At 44.3% G+C, this 25,736-nt stretch overlaps 1 protein-coding gene across 3 annotated transcripts in view; it reads right to left on the bottom strand.

Moving 5' to 3' along the window:
- Nucleotides 1-1,180: 1,180 nt before the first annotated feature.
- The window catches only part of LOC136568496 (ubiquitin-associated protein 1-like), an 83,279-nt gene continuing 58,723 nt past the window's right edge, over nt 1,181-25,736 (bottom strand). For all 3 annotated transcript variants that reach the window (XM_066568503.1, XM_066568504.1, XM_066568502.1), the window contains 5 exons: nt 16,054-16,980; nt 7,844-7,879; nt 7,213-7,410; nt 5,669-5,770; nt 1,181-3,236 (listed from right to left, as the gene is read on the bottom strand). In XM_066568503.1, coding sequence (XP_066424600.1) covers nt 3,096-3,236; nt 5,669-5,770; nt 7,213-7,410; nt 7,844-7,879; nt 16,054-16,980 — 1,404 coding nt within the window. In that variant the 3' untranslated portion in view covers nt 1,181-3,095. The remainder of the gene's footprint in view (nt 3,237-5,668; nt 5,771-7,212; nt 7,411-7,843; nt 7,880-16,053; nt 16,981-25,736) is intronic.

Raw genomic sequence — 25,736 nt, forward strand, 5'->3', positions numbered from 1 at the left:
CCCAAGCTGCTCTATCATTACCCCTCTTCAATGGAACGGGGCAGGAGAAAATACAACAAAAGTCTCAAGGGAATAAATAAGGACTGTGAGATCACTCAGCAATTACGGTCACAGTCAAAACAGACTTGACTTGAAGAGATTATTTAATTTATTGCCAATCAAATCATAGTAGACTAGTGAGAAATAAAAAACAACCCTTAAAACACCCTTTTTCTCTGGCTCAATTTCACTCTCAAATTCTCTACCTCCTCCCCTCCAATCAGCTCAGGGAGGATGGGAGTTCATCACATCATCTCTGCTGCTCCTTTCTCCTCACTCTTCCCCTGCTCCAGCATGGGGTCCCACTCATGGGAGACAGTCCTCCACAAACTTCTCCAGCATGGGGTCCTTTCCATGGGGTGTAGTCCTTCAGGAACAGGCTGCTCCAGCCTGGGTCCCCCATAGGGTCAAAATCCTGCCAGAAAACCTGATCCAGTGTGAAGTCCTCTCCATGGGGCCACAGGTCCTGCCAGGAGCCAGCTCCAGCATGGGCTTCCCACAGGGTCCCAGCCTCCTTGGGGCACCTGCTCTGGCATGGGGTATTCCACAGGCTGCAGGGTGGATATCTCCTTCACTGTGGCTGCAGGGGGACAACCTGCTTCACCATGGTCTTCACCACAGGCTGAAGCAGGATCTTTGCTCCAGTCCCTAGTGGACCTCCTCCCCCACCTTCTTTACTGACCTTGGTGTCTGCAGTTTGCACAAATATTCTCAACTCTTTTTTGGCTGTTGTTCCAGTTTTTTCCCCTTTCCAAATATGTTATCACAGGTTATCACCATTCCAAATTGACTTAGCTTTGGACAGCAATGGGCACATCTTGGAACCAGCTGTCATTGGCTCTATGGGACATGAGGTAAGATTCTGGCATCTTCTCACAGAAGCCATGCTCGTAGCCCCTCTTCTACCAAAAGCTGGCCATGCAAACCTAATACAGATGTAAATCCAAAAACCTCACTGACAAAGGAAGAGCTGTGTCACCAGGGAAGACACAGAGGGATGCATCTTTTTGGAAGGAGACCACCAGCTTTACAGGTATCAGTTTCCATCTTCACCTCTCTGCTCTCACCTCTACAACAGTCTCCATAAGCAGAGTGGTTACTGTAGTGGGGAGACCAGAAAAACAACACACATTAACACAACTGAAGAGATTATTTTATTCAGAAGTTTGGTCTAAATAGTTGTTTCTTTGCTGGCAACACTTCTTGCCCTTTCAAGATTGTCTAGTACCAGACAGATTTGTTTGGATATTAATTGTGAGAAAATTGAAACAAGCAACACAACCGAATGCTCTCAGCAGTGACAGTAAAGAAGTTTAAGTTTTGTTTTCCAACTTTTCTGATTAATCAGGAACCCCATTTCTTCATTTCAAACTGTCACATTTCTCACCTGGGAAGAAAAGCTGGACAACTGCTTTACCTGCACCTACAGAGGCAGCAGCTGCTGATCCACCAGCCGATGAATGTCCTTCTTAGATAAGTTTTAATTTCAGTCCCACTAATAGAAGCTGGTGAAGCTCAATACTATGGGATACGTGCAAGGCAATCTGTCCTGGTCCTATTCATCATTCATCTCCACACTTCCTAGATACTTACCAGGTACATATTTTCTCAGCATCATTTTGTTTTAAGGAAAGGTAATTAATGTAGTTGAGAACCTCACAGACAACTCCAGGAGTTAACACTGGACCCAAATTACATGTTTTGGTCATATAAAGTTGACAACATAATAGAGACAAATGTCATCTCCTTCAGGGTCCTGATGAGCTAAAACCTCCTACTGAAAAACTTAAACTGAGGAAATGAGGCAAGTCATTTTTCCCTGCCTAAGTTCTCAATGCTCCCAGCTCCATGCCGTAACACTAGTTTGGATCCCTAGGTGTGGTTTTTGCACCATGGCAGCCGTCTGCCTGGAGACCTCTGGTTGTTCTGCCCAACACACAGTGTGCATGTGTGCCTACAGGAGCAGGCAGGATCCAGCAAGTTGTTCATTTGTTGAAGCCAAAGAGCATGAGAGATGGGAACCATGACACTGGGAGTTATATTGAGGATTTTGTTAGTTTTTCTTCAGCAGAATCAAAATATTTAGTGAATTACTTTAAAAATTCCTCAAGACTGTTGATATTTTAAGTAATTAGAACTTTAACTATCAAAACCAACCAAAAACCTGATTTCTAGTACTAGATGCTATTATGCAATTCTATAGCAGTGTGAGAAATGGAACTAATGCAGTGAGTATATGTCTTTTAAAGAAAGTGCTTGAAAGGAACCTCCTGCATCACACTGAGTATTATTTAAAACAAAAAGAGAACTGATTTCCTAGCAGAGCATGGCCTTAAATATCCTACAAACATGGGGGCTTAAGAATACTAAGCTCCAGCTCTCTGCCTTCAGGTTCAAAAACCAACATAAGTTGCAGGTCCAGGCAGAATTCACAACTTACCCGTTTCAAGGGAATTTACAGATCACTCAGCATTGAATGCTCATGTCTGGCAGAAGTGTTGTATGCATGGGTAAAAAAACCCAAGAGGAATAAGCTCTCTCTTATGCATAGCAACAGTTTCTGAAACAGTGTTTTATTAAGTTGCCGACTAATTTTCCCCCCAAAAAATAAAACTCCATTGCACTAAAGGTCAAATGTAACCAGTTAATCTGGACTATGACACAATCAAGTAATTCAGTACAAGCAGACACCATGAAAGCAGCTTCAAAGAACCAAAGAATCCTAATTTCAGAACCAACAATGTTCTGTTCAACTCCTGTGCAAAGGTGAGTGGGAGAAACCACCCCATCTCTACCTATGTACAATTCCAGTAGAGACTGGACAGTCTAAACTCTCTGTGGCCAAGCTGGAAAAAAAGGAAACTTAGGAAAGGACACTTTAAAATTTTAATTTAAGAAAGAAAGTTGGCTTTCAGTGGAAAGAGAAATGCTGGAGTGATGCACATGGGTGGGCTTGCTCAGACATTCTCCCTTATATGCAAAAAGCCAAACTCCTTGCTGAGATTAGGTCACCCTGGTCTTGCTCTGCTGCATGATGAGAATCCAGTACTATGTTTTCAGCTGGCTCCTGCACGGGCCATCAAATCTTCCAAAGCCTTCTGTTGGTCATTGTTATGTAGTAATAAGACCTCATTAATGTCTTTTAGTTCAAAGCCCATTTCTTTAAATTGACTCATTAGTTGGAGAAGCTCTGTCATCTGAAAGACATAGACAGTCCATTATTTGCAAGAGAAAAGAGGATCAGTGCTCAGTGGAAGTTTAGCACACAGCCAGTCTTCAGTGACTGGGCACCCCATAGGGTGGATTTCTACACCCCAAGTACAGCCCATTCCAATGGTTGGAGAAAGTCTGCTCACACCACAGTTGGCAGAGCTCTGGGTGCAGTAGCCCAAGGAGCCTCACCTTCAGTTCCCTGGGTTTGCAGGCCTGCATTTCCAAACACCTCTTCATCAAAGGGCACCAAAGTTCGGTCTGCGGGGGTGTCTCTCCCAGTAGGAAATTTATCAGCCTGGCTTAACAGACTCATTAATGTCACCATGCTCCCCCACATCTACTAACTACTGTTGCATCTGAATTTTTTTAAAGTTACGTTGACTTTGAGAACAGCACAGTAGCCCTTGATATCAAATGGCTCTTCAGATCTAGGACAAACTTGTGGGATTAGCACAAATCCTATTGGACACACTGTTTACAATACTACCAACATAAACCACAAATCCTCCCTGAATTTAAAAAAAAATAAAGTAACAAGAAGTGAATGACTGATCAGACTTTTATGAATCCTCTGTGATTTACAGGACCTCTGTTCCACTTTGGGGGAAGGGATGCCAAATGATGACAAAATCAAACCAAAATCAAATTGGTTGAGATGGACGATCAGGAGATCAGCCATTTCCAGTTTTGGGGTTAAGCCAGTAGCAAATTCATTTACTGAACTACATCACTGCTCCCGTCTTCACACTGTTGTTCCTTTGTTTGCAAGCACATCACAAAGTCCAAGAAAAGCAAGAAGGCATATATATGACATCAGTAGCAGCTGACATCATCTACCTGGACTTGTGCAAAGCATTTGACACTGTCCCACATGACATCCTTGTCTCTAAACTGGAGAGACATGGATTTAAAGGGTGCACCACACGGTGCATAAGGAATTGGCTGAACAGTCGCACTCAAAAAGTTGCAGTCAAGGGCTCAATGTCCAAGTGGAGACCAGTGATAAGTGGTGTTCTTCAGGGGTTGGTATTGGGACCGGTGATGTTTAACATCTTTGTTGGTGGCATGGATAAGGATTGAGCGCACCCTCAGTAGATGAGACCAAGCTGTGTGGTGCAGTTGACACACTAGAGGGAAGGGATGCCATCCAGAGTGACCTTGACAGGTGGGCCTGTACAAACTTCATGAAGTTCAACAAGTCCAAGTGTAAGGTCCTGAACTTGGGTCAGGGCAAACACTGGGATCAATCCAGGCTGGGGGATAAATATATTGAGAGCCACTCTGCTGAGAAGGACTTGGGGGTGCTAGTATATGAGAGGCTAGACATAACCCAGCTGTGCGCACTTGCACCCCAGAAAGCCAAGTGTATCCTGGGTTGCATCAAAAGCAGTGTGAGCAGCAGGTCAAGGGAGGTGATTCTCCCCCTCTGCTCTGGTGAGACTCCATCCGGAGTACTGCATTCAGATCTAGGGTCCCAAGCACAAGAAAGATGTGGACCTGTTGAAACGAGTCCAGAGGAGGCCATGAAAATAATCAGAGGGGTGGAGCATCTCTCCTATGAAGACAGGCTGAGAGAGTTGGGATTGCTCAGCATTGAAAAGACAAGGCTCTGGGAAGACTTTGCAGCAGCCTTCAAATACCTAAAGGGGCTACAAGACAGCTGGAAAATTATTATTTACAAGGGCATGGAGTGATAGGACAAGGGGGCATGGCTTTCAGCTGAAAGAGGGTAGGTTTGTGTTAGATATTAGGAAGAAATGTTTTACTGTGAAGGTGGTCAGACACTGGAACAGGTTGCCAAGAAAAGTTAGGGCTTTGAGCACCTTTCAGATGTCCCTGCCTATGGGGGAAGGGGGAGTGGTTTGAACTAGATGATCTTTATGGTCCCTTCCAACTCAAACCATTCTATGTCTGGGGGGTTGGGTTGCATATCTAAAGATTTCATAAAATAACTGGGCACACAACAGACAGCCAAACTTTAAAAGATCCTGCTGTCTTCTTAGCTGGCTACTTGCTCCTGTCTCTGTACTTTTGGTGTTTGTAAAACAGCCAAACAATTAAAAAATTTCACAGCCAGGGGAGGCTGGCAGGTTTTAAAAGATAATTTGCTGCTTCTGAAATTGACTGTTTCTGTACCAAGCACCTCGCCCACAAGAGAACTCTGGGTTCAAAACATTGCAACCAGAATAAGCAGGGTCTTGAAAAAATCCTGTCTCCATAAAAATACACACAAGTGAGAATGATAAAGGAACATGGTATAATTCTAATGCTTTAACACATAGTCACTTTATCACAACAGGAATGCCCTTCAGCAGTCAGTTTTGGAAGCAAGGTGGCATTACCGCAAAAGCCAGAATTACATCAGCCAGAGGAACTGCACATTGTCTCTATTCCTGTACACATTTTGTGTCCTCACCTTCTCCTCTGAACACTGGTACATTTCCAAAGCTGCTTCAACAAGAAGTGGATCAAAGCCCTTCTCACAAAGCTGTCCATGTACAAACAGGTAATCCAAAACCTGTGGGGAATGAAGAGAAGAAACTAAGCTTGCAGAGCAGCATCTGCAACACATGGCTGAATACCGTCTTTGTACATGCAGAGGTGCTCAGCATGACTTTACCCCAGGCTTTACTAGGAACTCAGATAAAAATCTTCCTAGTAGATCTGAGACAGTCTTTATGCAAGAACTTGTTCAGAGAAAGCAGATGAGCTCTTTTGTCCTCCTGTGTTCTCCCACCAGCTCTGAACATCATCTGCTCTAGTCAAAACAGTCTCACAAGCCAATTTTTAGAAGTTTAACTGTGCTTTTTATACTACAAGTTTTTAAGATGAAACTGTAGATTCAACAGTCAAGATGTCTCAGCTTTTAGCTTTCTCTCAGTCAGTCACAAGAGCTAATGCAATCTGAAAGCATTCAGCCTTTAAAGATCAATTCAGCATACTAGTGAGTGAGCTGCAAATCCCAGCTCACATGCACAGAAACCACTGCCAAATTTCTTATCTGTCCTCAATTTTGAGAGGTGGGGGAAATGTCTGATAGGTAATGCTAGGTCCACAAAATAACACAGCTTGCAAATACAGCAGGATTTAAAACCACCATCCCAAGGGACATTTTTTTCATTTCATACTACAGTTCACTCCAGCACACAGCTTAAATCACTCCTGATATGTAGGTAGTGGGCAAGCAGATCAGCTCCGCAAGGAGTCACTGGGACGCTCCTCCTCCCCAGGCAACAGGCACAGTCCTGCCAGGCAATGCTCTGCACACAGTTCACCAAGGGTTTCCCACACAGAAAGTTTGGCCCCACTCTTCCTGCTTTAAAATGCTTGAAGCAGATCCAAGACACAGCCACACTTCATCCTGTCGCACTTAATGTTCAATGACCTGGTTTTAGCAAGTGTTTGAGGCAACACAATGAGGCAGGAAGCAACACAGCACACTTAAAGAAAGTTGGTCAGTCGTGCCTTGCAAGAGGCTTTCAGGGATGTAAGCCTGCAGGGGCAAAATCCCTCTCTACAAGTATAGACATCAGCATTGCAACCCATGCTCAGAACAAGGGAAGTTGGCTGTTTTTTTGTCATATGGCACTATGCATGGCATAGAGCCATGCTAAGCTTCCTTTGGATGGTTTTGTGGCTTCTGGGAAGGCCCAGTACCTCTACCAGCTTGACATGGAGCTAAGGGCCCATCCCAAGCTCAGTGCAGCTCTTACCCAGCACCCACAGGTATGGTTGACTCAGTTTCTCATCAGAAACAAGTGTGGACACTCTTTTATTTGGTTTTGGGAGCCTTTATTACTAGCTGACAACTTCTCTAGTGGCTAACACCACGACAGTTACAGGCTGCAACCCCTTGTTAGAATAAATATATTCCCCCTATACATTTTGCAAACCTAGGTTTGTTTCTCAGCAGAATCAGCATCCAATCAAGGGTTTCTTCCCCACTGCACAAGCTCTTACCTGGTCTATGTTCTGCCCCTTCTTCTTCATGGCTTTCAGGACGTCCTCAGGCGCATATCCCATGTTGACAACTGTCTCTATGCACTGCCTCTCACTAGCAGAGAGGGCCTGCTGTAGTTCAGGAGCAGGGTCACCTGAGAGCTTTGTGCAGCTGATATTATTGGGCACTTTAGACACTGGGAAATTTTGGTGTGTTACCTAAAGGGGAAAATCCAGAGGCTGAGGTGATGGTCATCTGCATCCCCTCATCCTGTTTCTGGCTAGTGCAGAACCAGGATACCCCATATAATTAATCCAAGAGGCTTTCTAGACTGCCCTTGGGAAGTTACTCACTGTTTGGATGAAACCAAGCAGTGCACAGTCTGATTCCCACCATACTTTTTTAACCCTCAAAACAGCAACCAGCAACTCAGATTCTTTCCAATATATCCTTTCCCACCAGTGGATGAAAACCTTTCAGTGCCCAACCATATGATATAGTCAACCCTGTACCTCAGCAGAAGCATGCAGATTGCTTCCTTTACCCCCAGTTTACTCATCACCTATGATTTTCTGTACTCAAAGGCACACTACTTCTGGAGATTTTCAGAAACATGATCCAATGCAAGCAGACAGGTATTTGGGAACTTACCATAAGTATTTTTGTTTCCTTGTAGTCTGGGTGCACCTGTTGGACAACACACAAATAAGATGACTATGAACATTATGCACCAGTGAACAGAATTTGCTACAGCTGGGGAGGAAGGGTTTTATGGGAAAGATCTGGGAATAAGTCTACTATACTAGGGAGACTTGTGGTCTGATCAAGTTTCCACATGTGAGATGCAGACATTACACAGTTATGTGAAGTTATAGAATAGACATCATAAGGATAATTTCTTCTTTCAGCACTCTATAAAAACAGATTGTATGTCAAGAAGGATGTGTCCCCTCTCATAATAATTGTAAGCTTTTTTATTCTGTCACTGTGACTTCTATGTGTTCACAAAGCTCAGTGTAACACGCTGGCTGAATGATAGTGATAATTTTAAAATCATTGCCTAGAGACTTTCCTTAATTTTTTTTCACCATGAGGAGTAAGAGAAACACATACCTCTTTTCTACTCTCAAAGCACTTCATTTCATACACCTGTGATGGATGCACTCAACCCCCTTAACTAAACCTGCAGTAGTTTGATACAGTCTCCAAAGGAAGTAAAGGTCTGAGCTGCAGTTCTATGAAACACACAGGAGCAGAGAGCATCAATGCATATGAGCTTGGAACATGATTTTGCAATTAACACATGAATTGTGTGTGATTTTTCCAAGGTGCATTTATCAAGGACCAAAGAAAGTTGTGGGTTTAAGAAGTCTCATGCATACTTTTCCCATCATATGCAATTTGACAACGAGCCAAACACTTTATCCCATATATATGACAGTCTAAGTGAGCCACCTTTGAGCTCTCCCTGCTAGGCAGTGTGGCTGCAGGGCAATTGTCTCCTCTTGAGCTGGGATGCCTCTCAAGGTTGCTCCTGGAGGCAAAGACACTTTTTATCAACAACAGATCTTTGGATGAGTCCAATTTGAGTTCTCTCTAAATTGCAACTGGACTGCACACCAGTGACTTTCCCCTTGAGCTGGGATGTCTCTCAGTTTTTGATAGTCTTTCCCTGAGGTGGAGTTACCCTTTATTTCACAACAGATCCTTGGCAAGTGACTGTTAGCATGCTGAATTAATACTAATGAAATCCATGTAGCTAATTCCATTAGACATAAACCATTGTCCAAGCCTGATACTAAAATTGGACCTAGCTGCACCTAAGCTCTGTCAGGAGTTGAGAAACCAAGGAGGTCCACTATGAACCTTGTGACTCAACAGGAGGGTCTCTCTTACCCTTTTGCATCTTTGGTCTCTGTGTAAATGATTCTAAATAAATTCTAATTTGATTTTCTTTTGTATATTTCACCCATGTAGTAAGTAATAGAGTGAACCTTGCCATCAAACTTTGTTAAATCGCACTTTTATAAATTCATATTAAAACCACTTTTGCTAATACTTTTGATGGCGATTTTTTAAGTGACCTAAATCACTTATCCACACCACCACCATATACGAGCAAAATGGCACACTGGCTAAAAAGAGCATGCAATTTTTCTACCAGTGCCCAAAACTTGGTCCCATTCTCAGTACACCAACAAGGCTGGATAATGTTCCTTGCTGTACACCTCCTCCATTTCTGCAGAACCAGGCTGCCAGAGGGCAGAATCAGCCCTCCACTTTATATTACTTTACTCAAGATAACAGCAGTGCAAAATCAGAACTATGCCCTTTTCAATTAATCCATTTCAAAGTCTTCCTGCATTTTAAATCAAATTTTAAAAGACTGCAAGAAATTACTTTGGACCAAGGGCTTATGTTTATTGCCTTTCCTTAATATTTTTTTAAGCCAACATAGATTGCTTGAAAGTTTGTCTACATCTTTCAGAAAAGCCTTCTTTGGGCCCAAACTGAAAAAAGCAAACAAACAAACAAAAACCCCAAACAAACCAAAAATCCACCACAACAAAAAAAACCCTATTCATAGAAAAACAATTTTGAGACTATATGTTAGGATTTTTGCAAATTCTATCTATTGGGGGAGGGAAGGAGAGAATAAAAAGGGGGGGGGGGAAAGCCTTGTTCTGCATTTCTACCCATTTTCATCTCCAGGGTAATAATTTATCTTCTAGGACACAAAGCCCGAGAAATCATGTTTGGTCTGATGGACTGGTTTGTGCAAGAAACTGTCCTCATGGTGGTAGAGGCGTTCAAAGCTCTTCACACACACCCTTCCTCCAGATACTTTTGCCAAAGCAAAAAGCACTAGAATATGGGATATACTGAAGTGGGGTTCTAGAGTAGCCCTGAAATCAGCTGGTTATCAAACTGAAGGATGATGCTTTGTTATAAATGCTGCAGCCAGGAAAACCAAGACTGCTTCTTAAACTAGACATTCAAGACTCCAGGACCAACTCCTCTTTCTCAATGTCTTTGAGCTTAACAACCTGTGTTTGAGGTCAGCGATTTCCAGTGGAGGAGGGAAACAGCTAAAGGAATTTTGGGGGACAAAGCTAGGACTGGTCATTCATCAGTCATGCCCCCTTACATCTCAAACTTGCATTTCAGTGCCTTTCAAGAAGAAAACATACATTGCTTTCAGTATGTACTTGTACACTGTGCCTACTTTTAGGGACTTTATAGGCCAGGAGCCCTGTCTGCAGCTGGTGTGACTACATGCATCATGCTACTGCAGCAATATATATTCTGAATGGTCTACCAGGAATGCCCCATTCTCCAGCAACCAGATTTCTTTAAATGCATCATACTAATCAGGTCTCTGATCAGCTTTGTTTAATTCCAATCTGCTGACTTCGCTAATCATTTCTCCCCTCTGCCAATGCTGCAAAAAGCAAACTAGTGAGCTTCAAAAAAAAAAAAACAACCCCAAACAAAACCAAACAACCAAGACAAAAAAAACCCCCACCATAAACACACTGAGGAGAAAGGACCACTCAGAACAGAATCAATGCAGTCTCAGAGAAATCACAAGTTTATTTCTATCCAAAGAACCCTAGATCAAATTCACTGGTAAAGCATAAACTCCAGTGGAAACTCCAAACCCAAAGTTACAATTTCTAGCCTTGTGAGAAAAAAAAATTCTATATAAAAGCCACTGGGAAATACACTGGGACATATAATTGTTCTGAGGCTTTCTAAAAAGGACAGACTTATTCTTGTGTACTTTTGAAGGGAAACATGCCCCTTCTACTCCCAGTAACAGAGATGACTGTGACTTCCTTCTATCATTTTCACATTCTGAGGACTTTTGTTACATTTACTTCAATTACAGTTTCAAAATTTTGTTACATTTAAAAACCATGTCCAAGGAAGAACTGGACATGGCACTCAGTGCTCTGGTCTAGTTGACAAGGTGGTGATCGGTCAAAGGTTGGACTCAATGATCGTAAAGGTCTTTTCCAACCTAAATGATTCTGTGATTCAATTTCTTGCAACTCAGCTGTCCTTTTCCAGCCACTGGGACCATATTGTGGAAATATGAAACAAGTACATTCTGAAGTCTAGTTCTGTTGGCATACCTATTTCTTGGTTTGCTACTTCCAAAATAGAAACAGTTTCAAATTAAGATCTTGATTACTTCTCCTAATAAAACTATTTTTTGTTTGTTTATCAGTTTGTATCTTTCCTTACAGCATTCTTGAGACTATACCTTTGCTCCTAGTCTTTAATAAGTTCTAATCCAGCACAGACATTTGAATAGTCAAGAGTGAAAATGTGGTCATCTAGTTGTAAGTGATCTTTCATATTAACCACTAGAGATGTGTCATACTTCAAGTTTTCACTTCTGAGCTACATACGAGGATAGTCACCTCTCAAACCTGTGATCTGTAACAGTGAGCAGTTGCTCAGCATGCTGCTGTTTCTGCCAAAGTTTACTGTATTAAATTTGTTCTAGTAATCAATAAACAGCTGTTCTCCTGTGCTGAAAAATACACTAGTTGTCAGAATACTGTAATTCATAATCAATAATGCATTCACCTAAGTCTGAAAAGAGATGAGAGAGCAGGAGAGCAGCAGTGTCACTTGTTTCAGAGCACATGGTGTCACAAAACCCTGTAGTATGTCAGTAAGGCCACAGAACCACTGAAACATCATTTATATTGGACAGAAACAGTCAGATTATTTTAGAGCCAGCTAGAGGATTTCACCATACAGCTTTCACTAGGCTTCATGAGTACTGGTGTTCAGATCTTAGGTTCTTTGGGGAAAAAAAATAACAAGCTTACTGATGTGCTGGTTTTGGCTGGGGTTGTTAGCTTTCTTCACAGTACCTAGTATAAGGCTGTGTGCTGGAAAGACTGTTGATAACATAGAGGGGGTTTTTATTATTACTGTTGAGCAGGGTTTGCACAGTGTCAAGGCCTTTTCTGCTTCTTGTACCACCCTGCCAGTGAGGAGGATGGGGATGCACAAGAAGTTGTGAGGAGACACAGCTAGGACATCTAACCACAACCGACAAAAGGGATATTCCATACCCTATGACATCATACTCAGTATATAAAGACAGGGGAAGAAGGAGAAAAGAGGGAGACATCTGGAGTGATGGCATTTATATTCCCAAGTAACTGTTATGTGTCATTTCACAGCTGTAAAATAGCTGAACACATGGGAAGTAGTGAATTAATTCCTTGTGTTGCTTGGCTTGTGCACACAGCTTTTGCTTTCCCTAGTAAACTGTCTATCTCAACTCACAAGTTTTCTAGCTTTTACCCTTCCAATTCTCTCCACAATCCCACTGGCAGGGGAATGAGCAAATGGCTGTGTGGGGCTTGGTTACTGGTTGGAGTTAAACCACAACAGTCCTTTTTGGCACTCAACATGGGGATCAAAGGGTTCAAGATAACAGATTTGATTGGAATGTGCTAGGACAAATTTATAGCTGTTAGTGCTGTTTATTAATTGGCAGGGTCCTGCGCTTGCCATGGGCTTGCTTGCCTGACTGTTTTAGAGTCTAGTGCTCACTAGTGGCTGGTTTTTGCTTTGTCTGCTTGCTGTAGTGCTGTGCTACTCATCACCTCATTGTATTGTGCCTGGGAGTGTTTAGATAACAGCAATGGTGATATGCCTGGGCTGGCAGATTGCCAGGGCACTGCTGCTGTAATGAACAGGCTAGAACTCCAGTGTGAACTAGAGTTGAAGGGACTGTGACCTATGGATGAGTCCACACAGGAGCAGAGATCCACCTGCAGCCTGTGGAGGAGCCTCACAGAGGAGCATGTGGATACCCAAAGGAGACTGTGATCCCATGAGAAGCCAGCACTGGAGCAGGCTTGCTGGCAGGATTTGCGAGCCCGTGAGGGACCCACACTGGAGCAGTTTGTGAAGAACTGCAGCCCATGGGAAGGACCCATATTGGAGAAGTTTGTGGAGGACTGTCTCCCATGGGAGGGACCCCATGCTGGAGCAGGGGAAACAAGGATTCCTTGCAGTCTGTGGTGCAGACCATGGTGAGGAAGCTGTCTCCCTGCAGCCATAGAGGACTATGATGGGGACTAATAATGGTGGACTCTAGCAGGAAACCCCTGGTTGCAGCCAGGCTGGAAACAAGGGGAGTTCATTGCAATGTTAAACGCTATAACCTGGCCCAAAAGGACCAGGGGTGGAGATTGTAATGGATATACCTTTAAATTGTTGCCAGACATTATTTGAATTGTATGTTACAGGAATTACTATAACAGTGTCATGGTTTAAGCCCAGCTGGAAATTAAACACCATGCAGCCACTCGCTCAACCTCCCCCTCCCATTCTGCCCCAGTGGAATGGGGAAAAGAATCAAAGTAAAACTTGCAACTTGAGAAAAGAACAGTTTAATTATTGAAAATAAAGTAAAATACAGCGACAATGGCAAATGATGATAATGATAATAAAAAGGGAAAAAACAAGTGATGCAAAATGCAATTACTCAACACCTGCTGACCGATGCCAGACACCCCCCCCCCTTCCTTCCTGAACCCAGATTGGCTGCCCTTCTGGGTAACTCCCTGCAGTTTATATACTGAGCATGATGTTCTAAGGTTTGGAATATCCCTTTGGTCAGTTTGAGTTACCTGTCCCAGCTATACCCCCTCCCAGTTTCTTTTGCAAATCTCCTTATTGGCAGAGCACGAGACAAGGAAAAAAGAAGTCCTTGACTAAGGATACACATGACTTAGCAAAAAACTGAAACACTGATGTGTTATCAACACCATTCTCATTCTGAATCCAAAACACAGCACTGTAACAGCTACTGAGAAGAAATTTACTCCAGCTGAAACCAGGACAAACAGAAACCACATGAACCAATGGAGGAGAGAAGCCTTAAAAGCAGCAGTGTCCTGACCTGCAGACTAAGGGAATGATATCTGTGTATTATATCAAAGAATGGGAAGGAGTGGGGTGGTTAATGAGCTTGTATTGGATAGTGTAGGACCTGCACATTATGTAAACACTGTGGAATTGTCTTAGGATAGAAATGGAAGATATGGCTGGGGGTGTGTATTCTATTGCCTTCTGTTAGAGGTGGGGCAGTTATCTTCTGTTAATTGGGCCACCTGTTAAAACCAGGTGGAGCAGCTTTCTTTATCTCTTCCACAACCAAGCCTCTCTCTGGGGAAATATCTTCTGTTAATTGGCCATTGAATCTCACTGCATGACTGATAAAATTACATCATCCCATTGTATGATGGTCTGTTCAGGGGGAGGAGCCAAGCATTCCTACCTAGACATAATCTGAGATTTGGAACAGCACAGGAAGCCTTTCCCTACTGGATTCCCAGAGGAAGACCAGGCCCATCTACACCACCACTGGATCTCCAGAGGAAAACTACACCCTTCTACAAGATCACTGCTTCAACAGAACCACATCTGTCACTCCAGGAGGACTGCAGCCACCACTTAATTGGACTGCTACCAACACCCTGACCAACAGGGTGTCAGGTCATATTCTGACTCTGTCAGTATTGTTTTTGTGTTACTGCATTTTTATTTTATTTTATTTTAATTTTCTTTTCTAATGAAGAACTGTTATTCCTACGCCCATATCTTTGCCTGAGAGCTCCTTAATTTCAAAATTATAATAATTCGGATGGAGGGGATTTACATTATTTTAAGGAAGTCTCCTGCCTTCCTTAACAGACACCTGTGTTTTCACACCAAAACAGGAATAAGGGGTGGAATGTACTGGTTTTGACTGAGGTAGAGTTAATTTTCTTCACAGGAGCTAGTATGGACTAGTATGTTTTGGATTTGTGCAGAAAACTATGTTGATAACATAGATATGTTTTTGTTATTGCTGAATAGCATTTGCACAGCATCAAGGCCTTTTTTGCTTGTCTGCTTCTGATTGTCTCTCCATTCCCGCTGGCAGGGGAATGATCCGAGTGGCTGCCTGGAGCTTCGTTGCTAGCTGGGGTCTAACCTCAACACTTACTCAAATTTCTGCTCTTATTCCTAGACAATAACTGGTGTGAAGTTGTGTCCCCAAAATAATTTTGGAACTTGCTACCAGTTTGAAGAAATGAAACATGAAATTCCTGTCTCAGAGCTGTACAGCAACCAACTGTAACATAAGTGATCCAAGATTTTCCTCCAGACTGCTTTTAGTATTCAGAAAGCAATCCTTGCCCCCTCCTTTACAAGGAGGACGGTAAATTTTAAAAAGTATCTCACAAAGAAAATAAATAAATTAAACGTTAAAAAAAAGACAATTCTTTCACTCCAGGTTAACTGCAAGCACTTTTTCTCCCAAGTGACAAAGCACATGTGTTTTTTAATTTGTGATTGCATCTATTCCTTGAAAAGCTGGCATTTCCATTATTTCCAGCTAATATATAAGCAAACTGAAGAACAAATCTAGAAGAGATTTAATTCAAAACCTAAGAGCAGTTCAGAATCTTATATATCTCAGTTGGATAAGACAAAACACAAGATTGTACAAAGATCTCATATGCTTATCTCAGTGGTGTGCAACTATGAACAAGTAACAAAAAGCTGAAAGCAAAATCACCAGAACTGGTCTAAAAATATCAGATTTAGGGGAACGTGTGAAGTAATAATCTGAGGTTCAGAACTGCCAACATGAAGAGCTGTTTAATTGATCAATTTGCAACATAAATGAAGAGGAACTACCACACATGATCTACACATCTCTCCCATTAAATGAACCTAAAACCACAGGACATTTTAGAAGCAACATCTGTCTCTGCACCTTCAAAACTCCACATCTCCCCAGCAACCCCAACTCTAATCCACTGTGTGTTTACCATAATCGCTGTGCTTTGAGATGATTCTTCTGTACAAACTGTTGATGCAGCCAGGGAAGGCAGTCTGGATGAAGAGGATAATGTTGATGTCTCCATGCCACTGTCCTCATTTAGAGCAGAAAGACCCACCATATGGTGTCCATTCAGTTCACTGGTTTTACTCTGAGCACAGGTCTGCAAAGAGCTGAGAAAAGTGTCGTTGCGGAGACAGGTAGTGCTGTGGAAAGTGCTCATAAGCTTTGATGATTTTTGATCACTCTCATCAGAGTCAAGTTTAGGAAAGGACAGGGATTTGATGTTGCTCACTGAAGTGATAGGGGACAGGGACACCTTGGAAGACAAGGACATCTTTTCACAGTTTCCCAACTGTGGTAAAGTGATAAAGCCATTTGGTTTGTGAAGGGGTTTGAAGTCCAATGTAGCCCTTTCTATGGATGTCAGAACTTTCTCATCTTGCAACACAGACTCAGACTCTACTTTGGGCAAAGTATTATCAAATACCTGGGCAACAATTGGCCTAGTAGTACCAACATGAATTTCCAGGATATTTTTTAGTTCTTCCTTATCATTGATAGTTTTTAATTCCAGTTTGTCAAAAGGGTCTTCTTCACATTCAAAATCAGCTGGGTTGAAGTCTGCTTTTGGATGAGGTGGACTAAGAACCTTTTGCTTCACAGCACTGCTGTTTGCTGGTGTGGGAGTAAGAATATTATTGTGCTGCAGGCTAGCAAGGATGGGGTTAATAGGAAGAGGTGTGACTTCAGGGCAAGGTCCCTCTGAGAACCCCATTTTGGTGATGTCCTCTGAAGCTGCTTCTGATTTTGCTATTGCTTCTTCTGCCTTGTGTTCAGCTTCTCTCTGGGCAGCTTTAATTCTTTTGATATCTTCAGCCCATTCAATTGTTTTCTTTTCCAGTGAAAAGTCATACTGGCCAGGGGTGGAAGGGAAAGGAAAGGAGAAAAAAGATAAATTATATCATGATCATAGCCACTACTTCTAACAGCAACATAAGTAACAGAATAAGAGCTACATGAATTACCGTTGACAGACATAAATTTTTCCCAGCACCTCTTGTTTCCCAGAATATCTTGTCTGTAGGTTTACAGACTGACAAAACCAAAAGACCTCAGAAATAGTCCATTTTGTCTCTAGCACTAAAACCTGTCTATAGTCTAGATTAAAGTATCATATTTTGCCTCCTTCTTACACTTAGTTTTACTGTAGAGCTACTGACCATCTGTTGGAAGTTAAAAGATTGGGGGTTTTTTTCCTTTCTCTCAGGGAATTTTCTCCCATCTGTTGCCTAAGAGAAAATAATAACTGGTACTTAAGAGAGACAAAACAAGAGGCCAAAGTGGGGGCAAGGGGTGCAGCTAGCTGCAGCCTCTTAGATGAGGGGCTTTCTTTGGGAAGGGCAAAGATACCAGGAGGTTTTGGCTGAGGGGTGAGGGGCTAGACTCAGCTCTTCTCTCTCTCCTGCTCTTAGGATTGGAGGGAAATGGTCAAGTTGCTCCTACCGCAGGAAGAATTCGCTGCCACCATGTCCTAGGGTGACATTATGATGCTTGCATCCCCAATCGTGTGTTCTGTTTATGCTGGATATTGTATTCTGTGCCTTCAAGACTGGCTCTGAGAGCAAAGGCCGGGAGAAGAAGCAGCACAGAGTTTTGTTATCAGCCTGCTCTCACTCCTCCACTGTGGTGTCTGGGCATGGATGGGGCAGAACACGGCACTCCATTGGTGTTTAGTTAGTTTAACTAGCTGAGGCACAGAAGTTCCCTGGACTGTTTTTCTTTCCCTTTTTTTGGAACTGTTCAAACCTGCTCCGGACTGAGACCCGGGGAAACACCGAGAGCTCGCACTTTGTAGCCTACCAGGGCCTACTCTGGTCAGCAGCCTTTCCCAGTGCCGGAGGGACTGATAAGAGAGTGACCACCCACCGGAGAGATTTTCTGAATTTGTCATCTCTTCAGAGCAGCGAATGAGTTTTGTCATCTGGTATTGTTCATTTTTTTTTGTGTTGGGGAGTGCTTTGCCTGTTAAATAAACAGGGTTTTTTTCCACTTCTCTCTGAGGAAATCCTTCCTGAACCGGTTGGGGGGGAGGGGTCGTGTGGGTTTGTTTTCTTGGGGGGGCCCCTTTTGGAGGTTTTCTCCCAAATTTGCCTCAAACTAGGAAAAATTTTTGGCGCCCAACACGTGGCTCGAGAGAGTGGAAAAAAACCCTTTTCTAATTGTATTTTGGTTGCAATTACTCTCTGTTGGTATAGAGCAGTTAGTAGCCATGTTGTTTGAATTCATAATGTCTCTCGGGGTGAAGGCTTGCATGTGTTCCTGGTCCCTAGGTTTTTTTGAGGTCTTAATATGTCTATGGTCCCTAGGTTTATTTTCTTATCCAGAAATAGCTCCGGTATTGTCCCTAATACATAGTTTTTGCAGTAGAGGAGCACTGATTAGAATAGTTAACGGGCTGGGCTTGGAGGTAATGACTTGTAGGAAGTTTATAAAGGTGCTGGGGTCTGTTCCAGGTATGAATGGTTCATACCTATGGTTATGCACCCAGTTGGTTAGAGGAGGAGCAGGGGATGAGGCTTTTCAGCCTTTGCTTTCCTTCTTCTCCTCTGAATCTGTTACCTCCCTATTGGAGAATGTTCAGTTTCCCCTGAATGTTAAAGACACCATCTTTCTGGTATTTAATCTGGTAAGCTTCTTCTATACAGTCTGCAGCTTCTCTATAATGAGGGCTGAGATTCTAGATGGGCTGATGAGACCCCTGACCCAGGAGTAGACCCAGGTGTGGAAAATCCTGGGTGGTGTGGGAAATGGGAGGATATGGGCCAAATCCTGAAGGAATTTTCTGACCCTATAGTCTGGGACTTTCCACGTGAACAAATTCAGAACCCAGCTGAGGTGGGGAAATACCTGAAAGAGAAGTGCCATGATGACCCTAAGGAGAAAAAGATCATTGCAATAAGCTGGGCCCTGGCCTATGCTTATTGCACGCTTCTAGATACTGTAGGGCAGCAGACAGAGGAAGGGGGGGCAGGGAGATAAATCAGTAGCTACCCCAGTCACTCAAGGTGCAGCCAACACCCCAGTTACGAAGCCAGTAGCTAAACCAGACAATAAGCCTCAACCAATGGCTGTTGCTACTAGCACGAGAAGCGGAAAGTGCACAGACAAGACCAATTGACCAGTGGAGGATGATGATGCAAGAGAAGGAGCCTTAACACTTCCTGACATAAAATCAGGAGTCAAAGCAACTGGCACAAGATCAGAAGCTAATATTGAGTCCTTTTCCCTGAAGGACCTTCGGGGCCTAAGTAAGGATTATAGTCGATGACCTGATGAATCCATAATTAGTTGGTTAGTCTGTCTTTGGGATGTTGCAGGCGAGGCTACAATTCTGGATGTCACTGAAGCGAGGCATTTGGGATCCCTGTCCCATGATCCCATCATTGACCAAGGAATGATGAGGAGGGCTAATCCTCACAGCGACTGGGCACGGGTCTTGGAAAGTGTTGCACAAAGATACCTGTGTGCAGACGATCTCTATATGCAGCAAACACAGTGGAAGACTATTGTATTTGCTGGGATTGCCCCGACGAAGGCAGGAATGATGCATCTGACTCCATGTTCTCAGAAGGCTAATTTATTATTTTACAATACTATGTTATATTAAAGAATACTATACTATACTAAAGAATACAGAAAGGATACTTACTAAATGCTAAAAAGATAATAATGAAAACTCGTTACTCTTTCCAGAGTCTCGACACAGCTTGGCCCCGATTGGCCAAAGAGTCAAAACAACTCACACCAGAATCCAATGAAACAATCACCTGTGGGTAAACAAACTGCAAACACATTCCACATGAGCAAAACAGAGGAGAAGCAAATGAGATAAGAATTGTTTTCCTTTTCCTTGAGGCTTCTCAGCTTCCCAGGAGAAAAATCCTGGGCAAATGAATTTTTTCAGAGAATGTGAATGCCACAGAAGACTATTGAACAAGGGATCCAACACCTGAGAGAAATGGAGTGGCAGAGATTGTCTTCTCAGATGACATAACAACTAGGAATCCAGACTTGGTACCATGTACATCTGTGATGTGGCGAAAACTTGTATGACTTGGGCCACAGGAATATGCTTCTGCTTTAGCAATAATGAAGTGGGATGACAGGGATGAGAGTGTGCTTGATGTGGCGAAGAAGCTCCAAGCATATGCAGATGCTGTACATGGCCCAACACATGCCAGAATCGCAGCGGTGGAAATATGTCTGCAGAAATTAGAAGACAGGATAGAGGTGAATCATAAGAAGCTCAGAGAGGAGATTAAAGAAGACCTTCTCCAAATCTTGGCAGTGCAGATCAGAGGTTCTGGTATCCAATGCAGATGTTCCCCAGATGGAGCGAGAAGGTACACCCCACGAGCTGAGCTGTGGTTCTACCTGCGTGATTGCGGAGAAAATATGAAGAGATGGGATGGAAAATCTACTGCTGCTCTGGCCCAACAGGTACATGAATTGAAGGAAGGCAAGACTCAGAGAGGAAGTTCCAGCAAAAGGAAAGCAGCTCCAGTTGCCCATAGCTGAACTGCCAGGTATGATGATGACATGTCCAATCCCCTTGAAGGAACCTCTAAGACATATGCCCAAGGAAAGAGGGATAACCAGGCTTAGAGGGGCCCTGCCTCTGGCCAGGTAGAGGCTAGGGAAAACCGTGTTTTCTGGACTGTGTGGATTCATTGGCATGGCACATCAGAACCACAAAAATAAAAAGCCTTGGTCAATACTGGTGCGCAAAGCACATTAATCCCATCAAGACATGTGGGGTCAGAATCTGTCTCTATCACTGGCGTGATAGGGGGATCACAGGATTTTACTTTGGTGGAAGCTGATGTGAGCCTGACTGGAAATGAGTGGAAGAAACATCCTATTGTGACTGGCCTGTCACGGTCATATTTTCTGAAAAATCCCTTCACCCAGGATTTTCTCCTGGGAAGCTGAGAAACCTCAGAGAAAAAGGAAAACAAATTCTTATCTCATTTGCTTCTCCTGTGTTTTGCTCACATGTGGAATGTGTTTGGAGATTGTTTATTGAACAGGTGATTATTTCATTGGTTTCATGTGAATTGTTTTGACTTATTGACCAATCAGGGTCAAGCTGTGTTGAGGCTCTAGAGTCACGAGTTTTCATTAGCATCCTTTTAGCCTTCTGTAAGTATCCTTTCTGTATTCTTTAGTATAGTTAAGTATTCTTTAAAATAATATAGTATCATAAAATAATAAATTAGCCTTCTAAGAACATGGAGTCAGATTCATCATTCCCTCCTTCATCTGGGCACCCCGCAAATACAATAAATGGTGACCCCAGACGTTGGCTGTAGCCTGAAGCTGAAGAACCAAGACCCTGATATCAGGCAGAGTTCACAGCCAAGGCTAAACACGCAGAAGATCTGCTGAATTTTCCCAGCCAGCATGTCAGGAGACCTTCACAGAATTCCTATGCTGACCAGCTTGCTGAAACTGGACACTGTCGCAAGGTACTGTTAACTCTTCCCCTCCTGACAATACTGTCCTACACAAAATGTGGGGGGACAGTTGGGAAGAGGTGCCTTCAGAAACAGAAGTTCAATTTTCTCTGTCAGAGGAGGACATTATTTGGATGTGGAGATTTTGGGCTTTGCAGAACAGAATTCATATGGTGAAGAGACATATCTATGAGTTTTTCAGATGGGCAAAATTTAATGGGTTTTTCACAGATAGGAGGTCCTCACTGGACCTGAGAGCCTGGCAGACATTGGATCTCTATTTTGGGGAGAAATATGAGCGGGGTGAGGGCATGTGTCGAATTTTTCCAGCGTATGCAGCTCTTTTCTCTGTTCTGAGGAAGAGAACCCCCTTGGGGGGGGGGGCACCTCGTCTTATGCGGGGGACTACCAGCCCCCCCGCCAGAGCCAGCAGGAGAAGAATCCATCCAAGGACAGGAACTGCTGGTTCCAGCTCCCCCGCACCGTGGGGGGGTGCCGTTTTGCCCACGGCTCAGAAGATTTTTTCTGCCTCTCTGGAGCATGGGCAAAAAGAGCTGTTTCCCCTCCCCCCGCTCCCTTCCCCTGTGGGGCGTGTGAGCCATCTTTGCCGGTCTCGCCCCTCCCGCGGAGGGAGGCGGCCGCCGGCCTCCAGCTCGCAACACCGTCTCTTGCTGTTTCGCCCGGGTTGCCAGGCAACGCAATCGCCAGCAGCGGTGAGCAACGGCAGCCTGTCATCAAGATGGGGCGTGCCTCCGTCGCTGTGTGTGGTCCCGAAAACGCTCCGGCAGGGATGAGAGCTGCCCATGGCCCCGCCGCCTCCCATGCCGACCCGAGCGCCGCTCCCAACCATCTCGGGAACTGCCCCTCGTGGATTCCAGTGTGTTGCTAAGCAACAGTTCAGCGGCGATGCAGACCGCGCCTGCGCTGCCGCCTCCGCCGCTCCCACTGCATCCGGAAATGCTCCTCGCAGATTCCGGCGTGTTGCTAAGCAATGGTTTAGTGGTGCCGTAGAGTGCGCCTGCCCTGTCCCCCCCGCATCCAGGGGAAGCCACGGCAGCTGCTCCGCGATCCGATTTGGTGCCGGCGCCCAGCCTGACAACTCCTCCCGCAGCGATAGAGATCGCGCCAGTGCTGCCCTGCCCGGAACCAAGAGAGAGCGGGGCAGCGCTTCCTCGCGCACCCCTGCCGCACCCAGCGGCGGTTCCGCCGCCTTCAGGGACTCTGTCCTCCGCATCAGCGTCTGTGTCGGAGCCTGCCACCGGCCTGTCCCTCAGTGGAGGCAGCACACTCGACAGCTGTATGCAGGCGCCTCCCAGCTGAACACTTTGAAACTCACTGTTTCTCTGGGACACAAGAGTTTTTCGCAGGCCGATTTTCGTGTAGTTGGGGGCTTCACACTGGGGCTCGGAACGCCTGATTCAACTGCGCGCGCCAGCGGTGTGGGGGAGGTGGCTCTCAGAGGTGCTGCCTCTGGCCTCAAACCCGGAGGGGGGGAGGTGGTGCCGGGAAGCAGAAAGCGGGAACACTGTTTGCACCGCGAAGGCGAGAGGCGCAGCGGACAGCAGGCGTTGCTCGCTTGTTCTGGGGAAAGAAGATCCCCAGATCTGGGATGGAGATCCCCGGGAAAACTTCTCCTTCCCAGCTGCCAGCGTGCACCAGTGCTTCTGGGGGAAGAGGGAGGAGGCGTTCAGTCACTCCTGTTGCCAAGGCACTGTCAGCGTGGTGGGGGCAGGCTGTGAGAACAAAGACCCTGCCCTGCGGGCCAGGTCTGGGCCGTTTGGCCCGCCCACTGCCAGGTTTGGGGGCTTTGATCCCCGGGCCCGGGCAACCGTTCTGTGGGCCAGGTCTGAGGCCCTTGGTCCACCCACCCGGACCAGGGCCAGGGACGCCGTCCCGCCCAGTGGCACAGGGTCCAAAACACCCTCTGCTGCTGCTGTTCTTTCTGAAAAAAAAAAAAAAAAAAGAAAAAAAAGGGAAAAAAAAAAAAGGTGGAAAGAGATAAAAGCTCAAAGTGCTGGAAAGCCACGAGTCAGCCTCAGCCCAGGTGGTTCAATTAAAGGTTTCAGTATTGTTTGATAAATATCAATGGATTTTTGATAATTGTTGGTGACTTTCCTTGACAGTTCTTTGTTTCAGGATTCTGCAAGGCTGTTTCAGGACCAAGAAGGACCTTCAGAGATGTCGAAGATCAACATCTCCAGTCAATGGACCTTTTCCTGAAACTCAGCTGTTTGGACTTGAAACAATGAAGATTTTTTGCATGCTTTTTTGCATTTTCTTATATTGTAAGCCTTGTTTTAGTGTTATGATAGAAGTAGATGTTCTACAGGTAAAGAATCTTCTTGATCATTCTACGGCAGCACTTGATTGACGTTTTGATGGGCAACGGATAAACCTCCCGACATGTGTTTGTTCTCTCTTCTGCATGGGCCCAGCAGAAGAATTACAAATGCAGTCTCTTTTTATTTTCTTTATACTAAAAAGGGTGACATGTCACAGTCATATTTTCTGAAAAATCCCTTCACCCAGGATTTTCTCCTGGGAAGCTGAGAAGCCTCAGAGAAAAAGGAAAACAATTTCTTATCTCATTTGCTTCTCCTGTGTTGTGCTCACATGTGGAATGTGTTTGGAGATGGTTTATCCAACATATGATTGTTTCACTGGTTTCATGTGAATTGTTTTGACTTACTGACCAATCAGGGTCAAGCTGTGTCAAGGCTCCAGAAAGAGTCACAAGTTTTCATTATCATCTTTTTAGCCTTCTGTAAGTATCCTTTCTGTATTCTTTAGTATAGTTTTCTTTAAAATAATACAGTATCATAAAAAAATAAATTAGCCTTTGTGATGGTGTTCACAGGGGTTTTCAGGTGAGGGAAGAGACGACAATGTTGACTCCAAGTTCAGAAAGCTTGATTTATTATTTTATGATATGCATTACATTAAAACTATACTAAAAAGAATAGAAGGAAAAGTTTCATCTCAGAAGGCTAGCTAAGGTAAGAATAGAATAGAAAGAATGATAACAAAGGCAGCTGCCTCAGACTGTCTGTCCAAGCCAGCTCTGCTGTGATTGGCCATTAATTACAAACAAGCACAGGAGACCAATCACAGATGCACCTGTTGCATTCCACAGCAGCAGATAACCATTGTTTACATTTTGTTCCTGAAGCCTCTTAGCTTCTCAGGAAGAAAAAATCTTAAGGAAATATTTTTAATGAAAAGATGTCTGCGACAAGCCTTCCAATAACATGAAGTCAGATTCATCATTCCTTCCTGACACGAGGGACCCCACAAACACAATACTAGCCCAGAAGCCCCATGCATTTTGGGCACAGATTACCTCCGAAGTGGGTATTTCAAAGACCCAAAAGGACTCAGGTGGGCATTTGGGATAGCAGCTGTACTGACAGAGGGCATCCAGCAATTGAACACCTTGCTTGGACTCTCCGAGAATCCATCTACAGTAGGACTTCTGAAGGGAGAAGAGCAACAGGTACCAATTGCCACTTCCACAGTGCATTGCTGACAGTATAGAACCATTCGAGATGCTGTGATTCCCATCCATGAGATGATCCGAGAGCCAGAGAACCAAGGGGTGGTCAGCAAAACCCACTCACCCTTCAACAGCCCCATTTGGCCTGTGCGTAAACCTGAAGGAGAATGGAGATTGACTGTGGACTACCATGCATTGAATGAAGTGACTCCACCACTGAGTGCTGCTGTGCCAGACATATTAGAGTTCCAGTACGAGCTTGAGTCCAAGGCAGCAAAGTGGTATGCCACTATTGATATTGCCAATGCATTTTTCTCCATTCCTCTGGCAGCAGAATGCAGGACTCAGTTTCCTTTCATGTGGAGGGGAGTGCAGTATACCTGGAACCGACTGCCCCAGGGATGGAAGCACAGTCCTACCATCTGCCATGGACTGATCCAGACTGCACTAGAAAAGGGTGAAGCTCCAGAACACCTACAGTATACTGATGACATCATTGTGTGGGGGAACACAGCTGTGGAAGTGTTTGAGAAAGGAAAGGAAATCATCCAAATCCTCCTGGGAGCGGGTTTTACCATCAAAAAGAGCAAAGTTAAGGGACCAGCTCGTGAGATCTAGTTCCTGGGAGTAAAGTGGCAAGATGGACAGCGTCAGATTCCT

This window comes from Molothrus aeneus, chromosome W (assembly GCF_037042795.1).
Source record: "Molothrus aeneus isolate 106 chromosome W, BPBGC_Maene_1.0, whole genome shotgun sequence".
Taxonomy (NCBI): Eukaryota; Metazoa; Chordata; class Aves; order Passeriformes; family Icteridae; genus Molothrus; species Molothrus aeneus.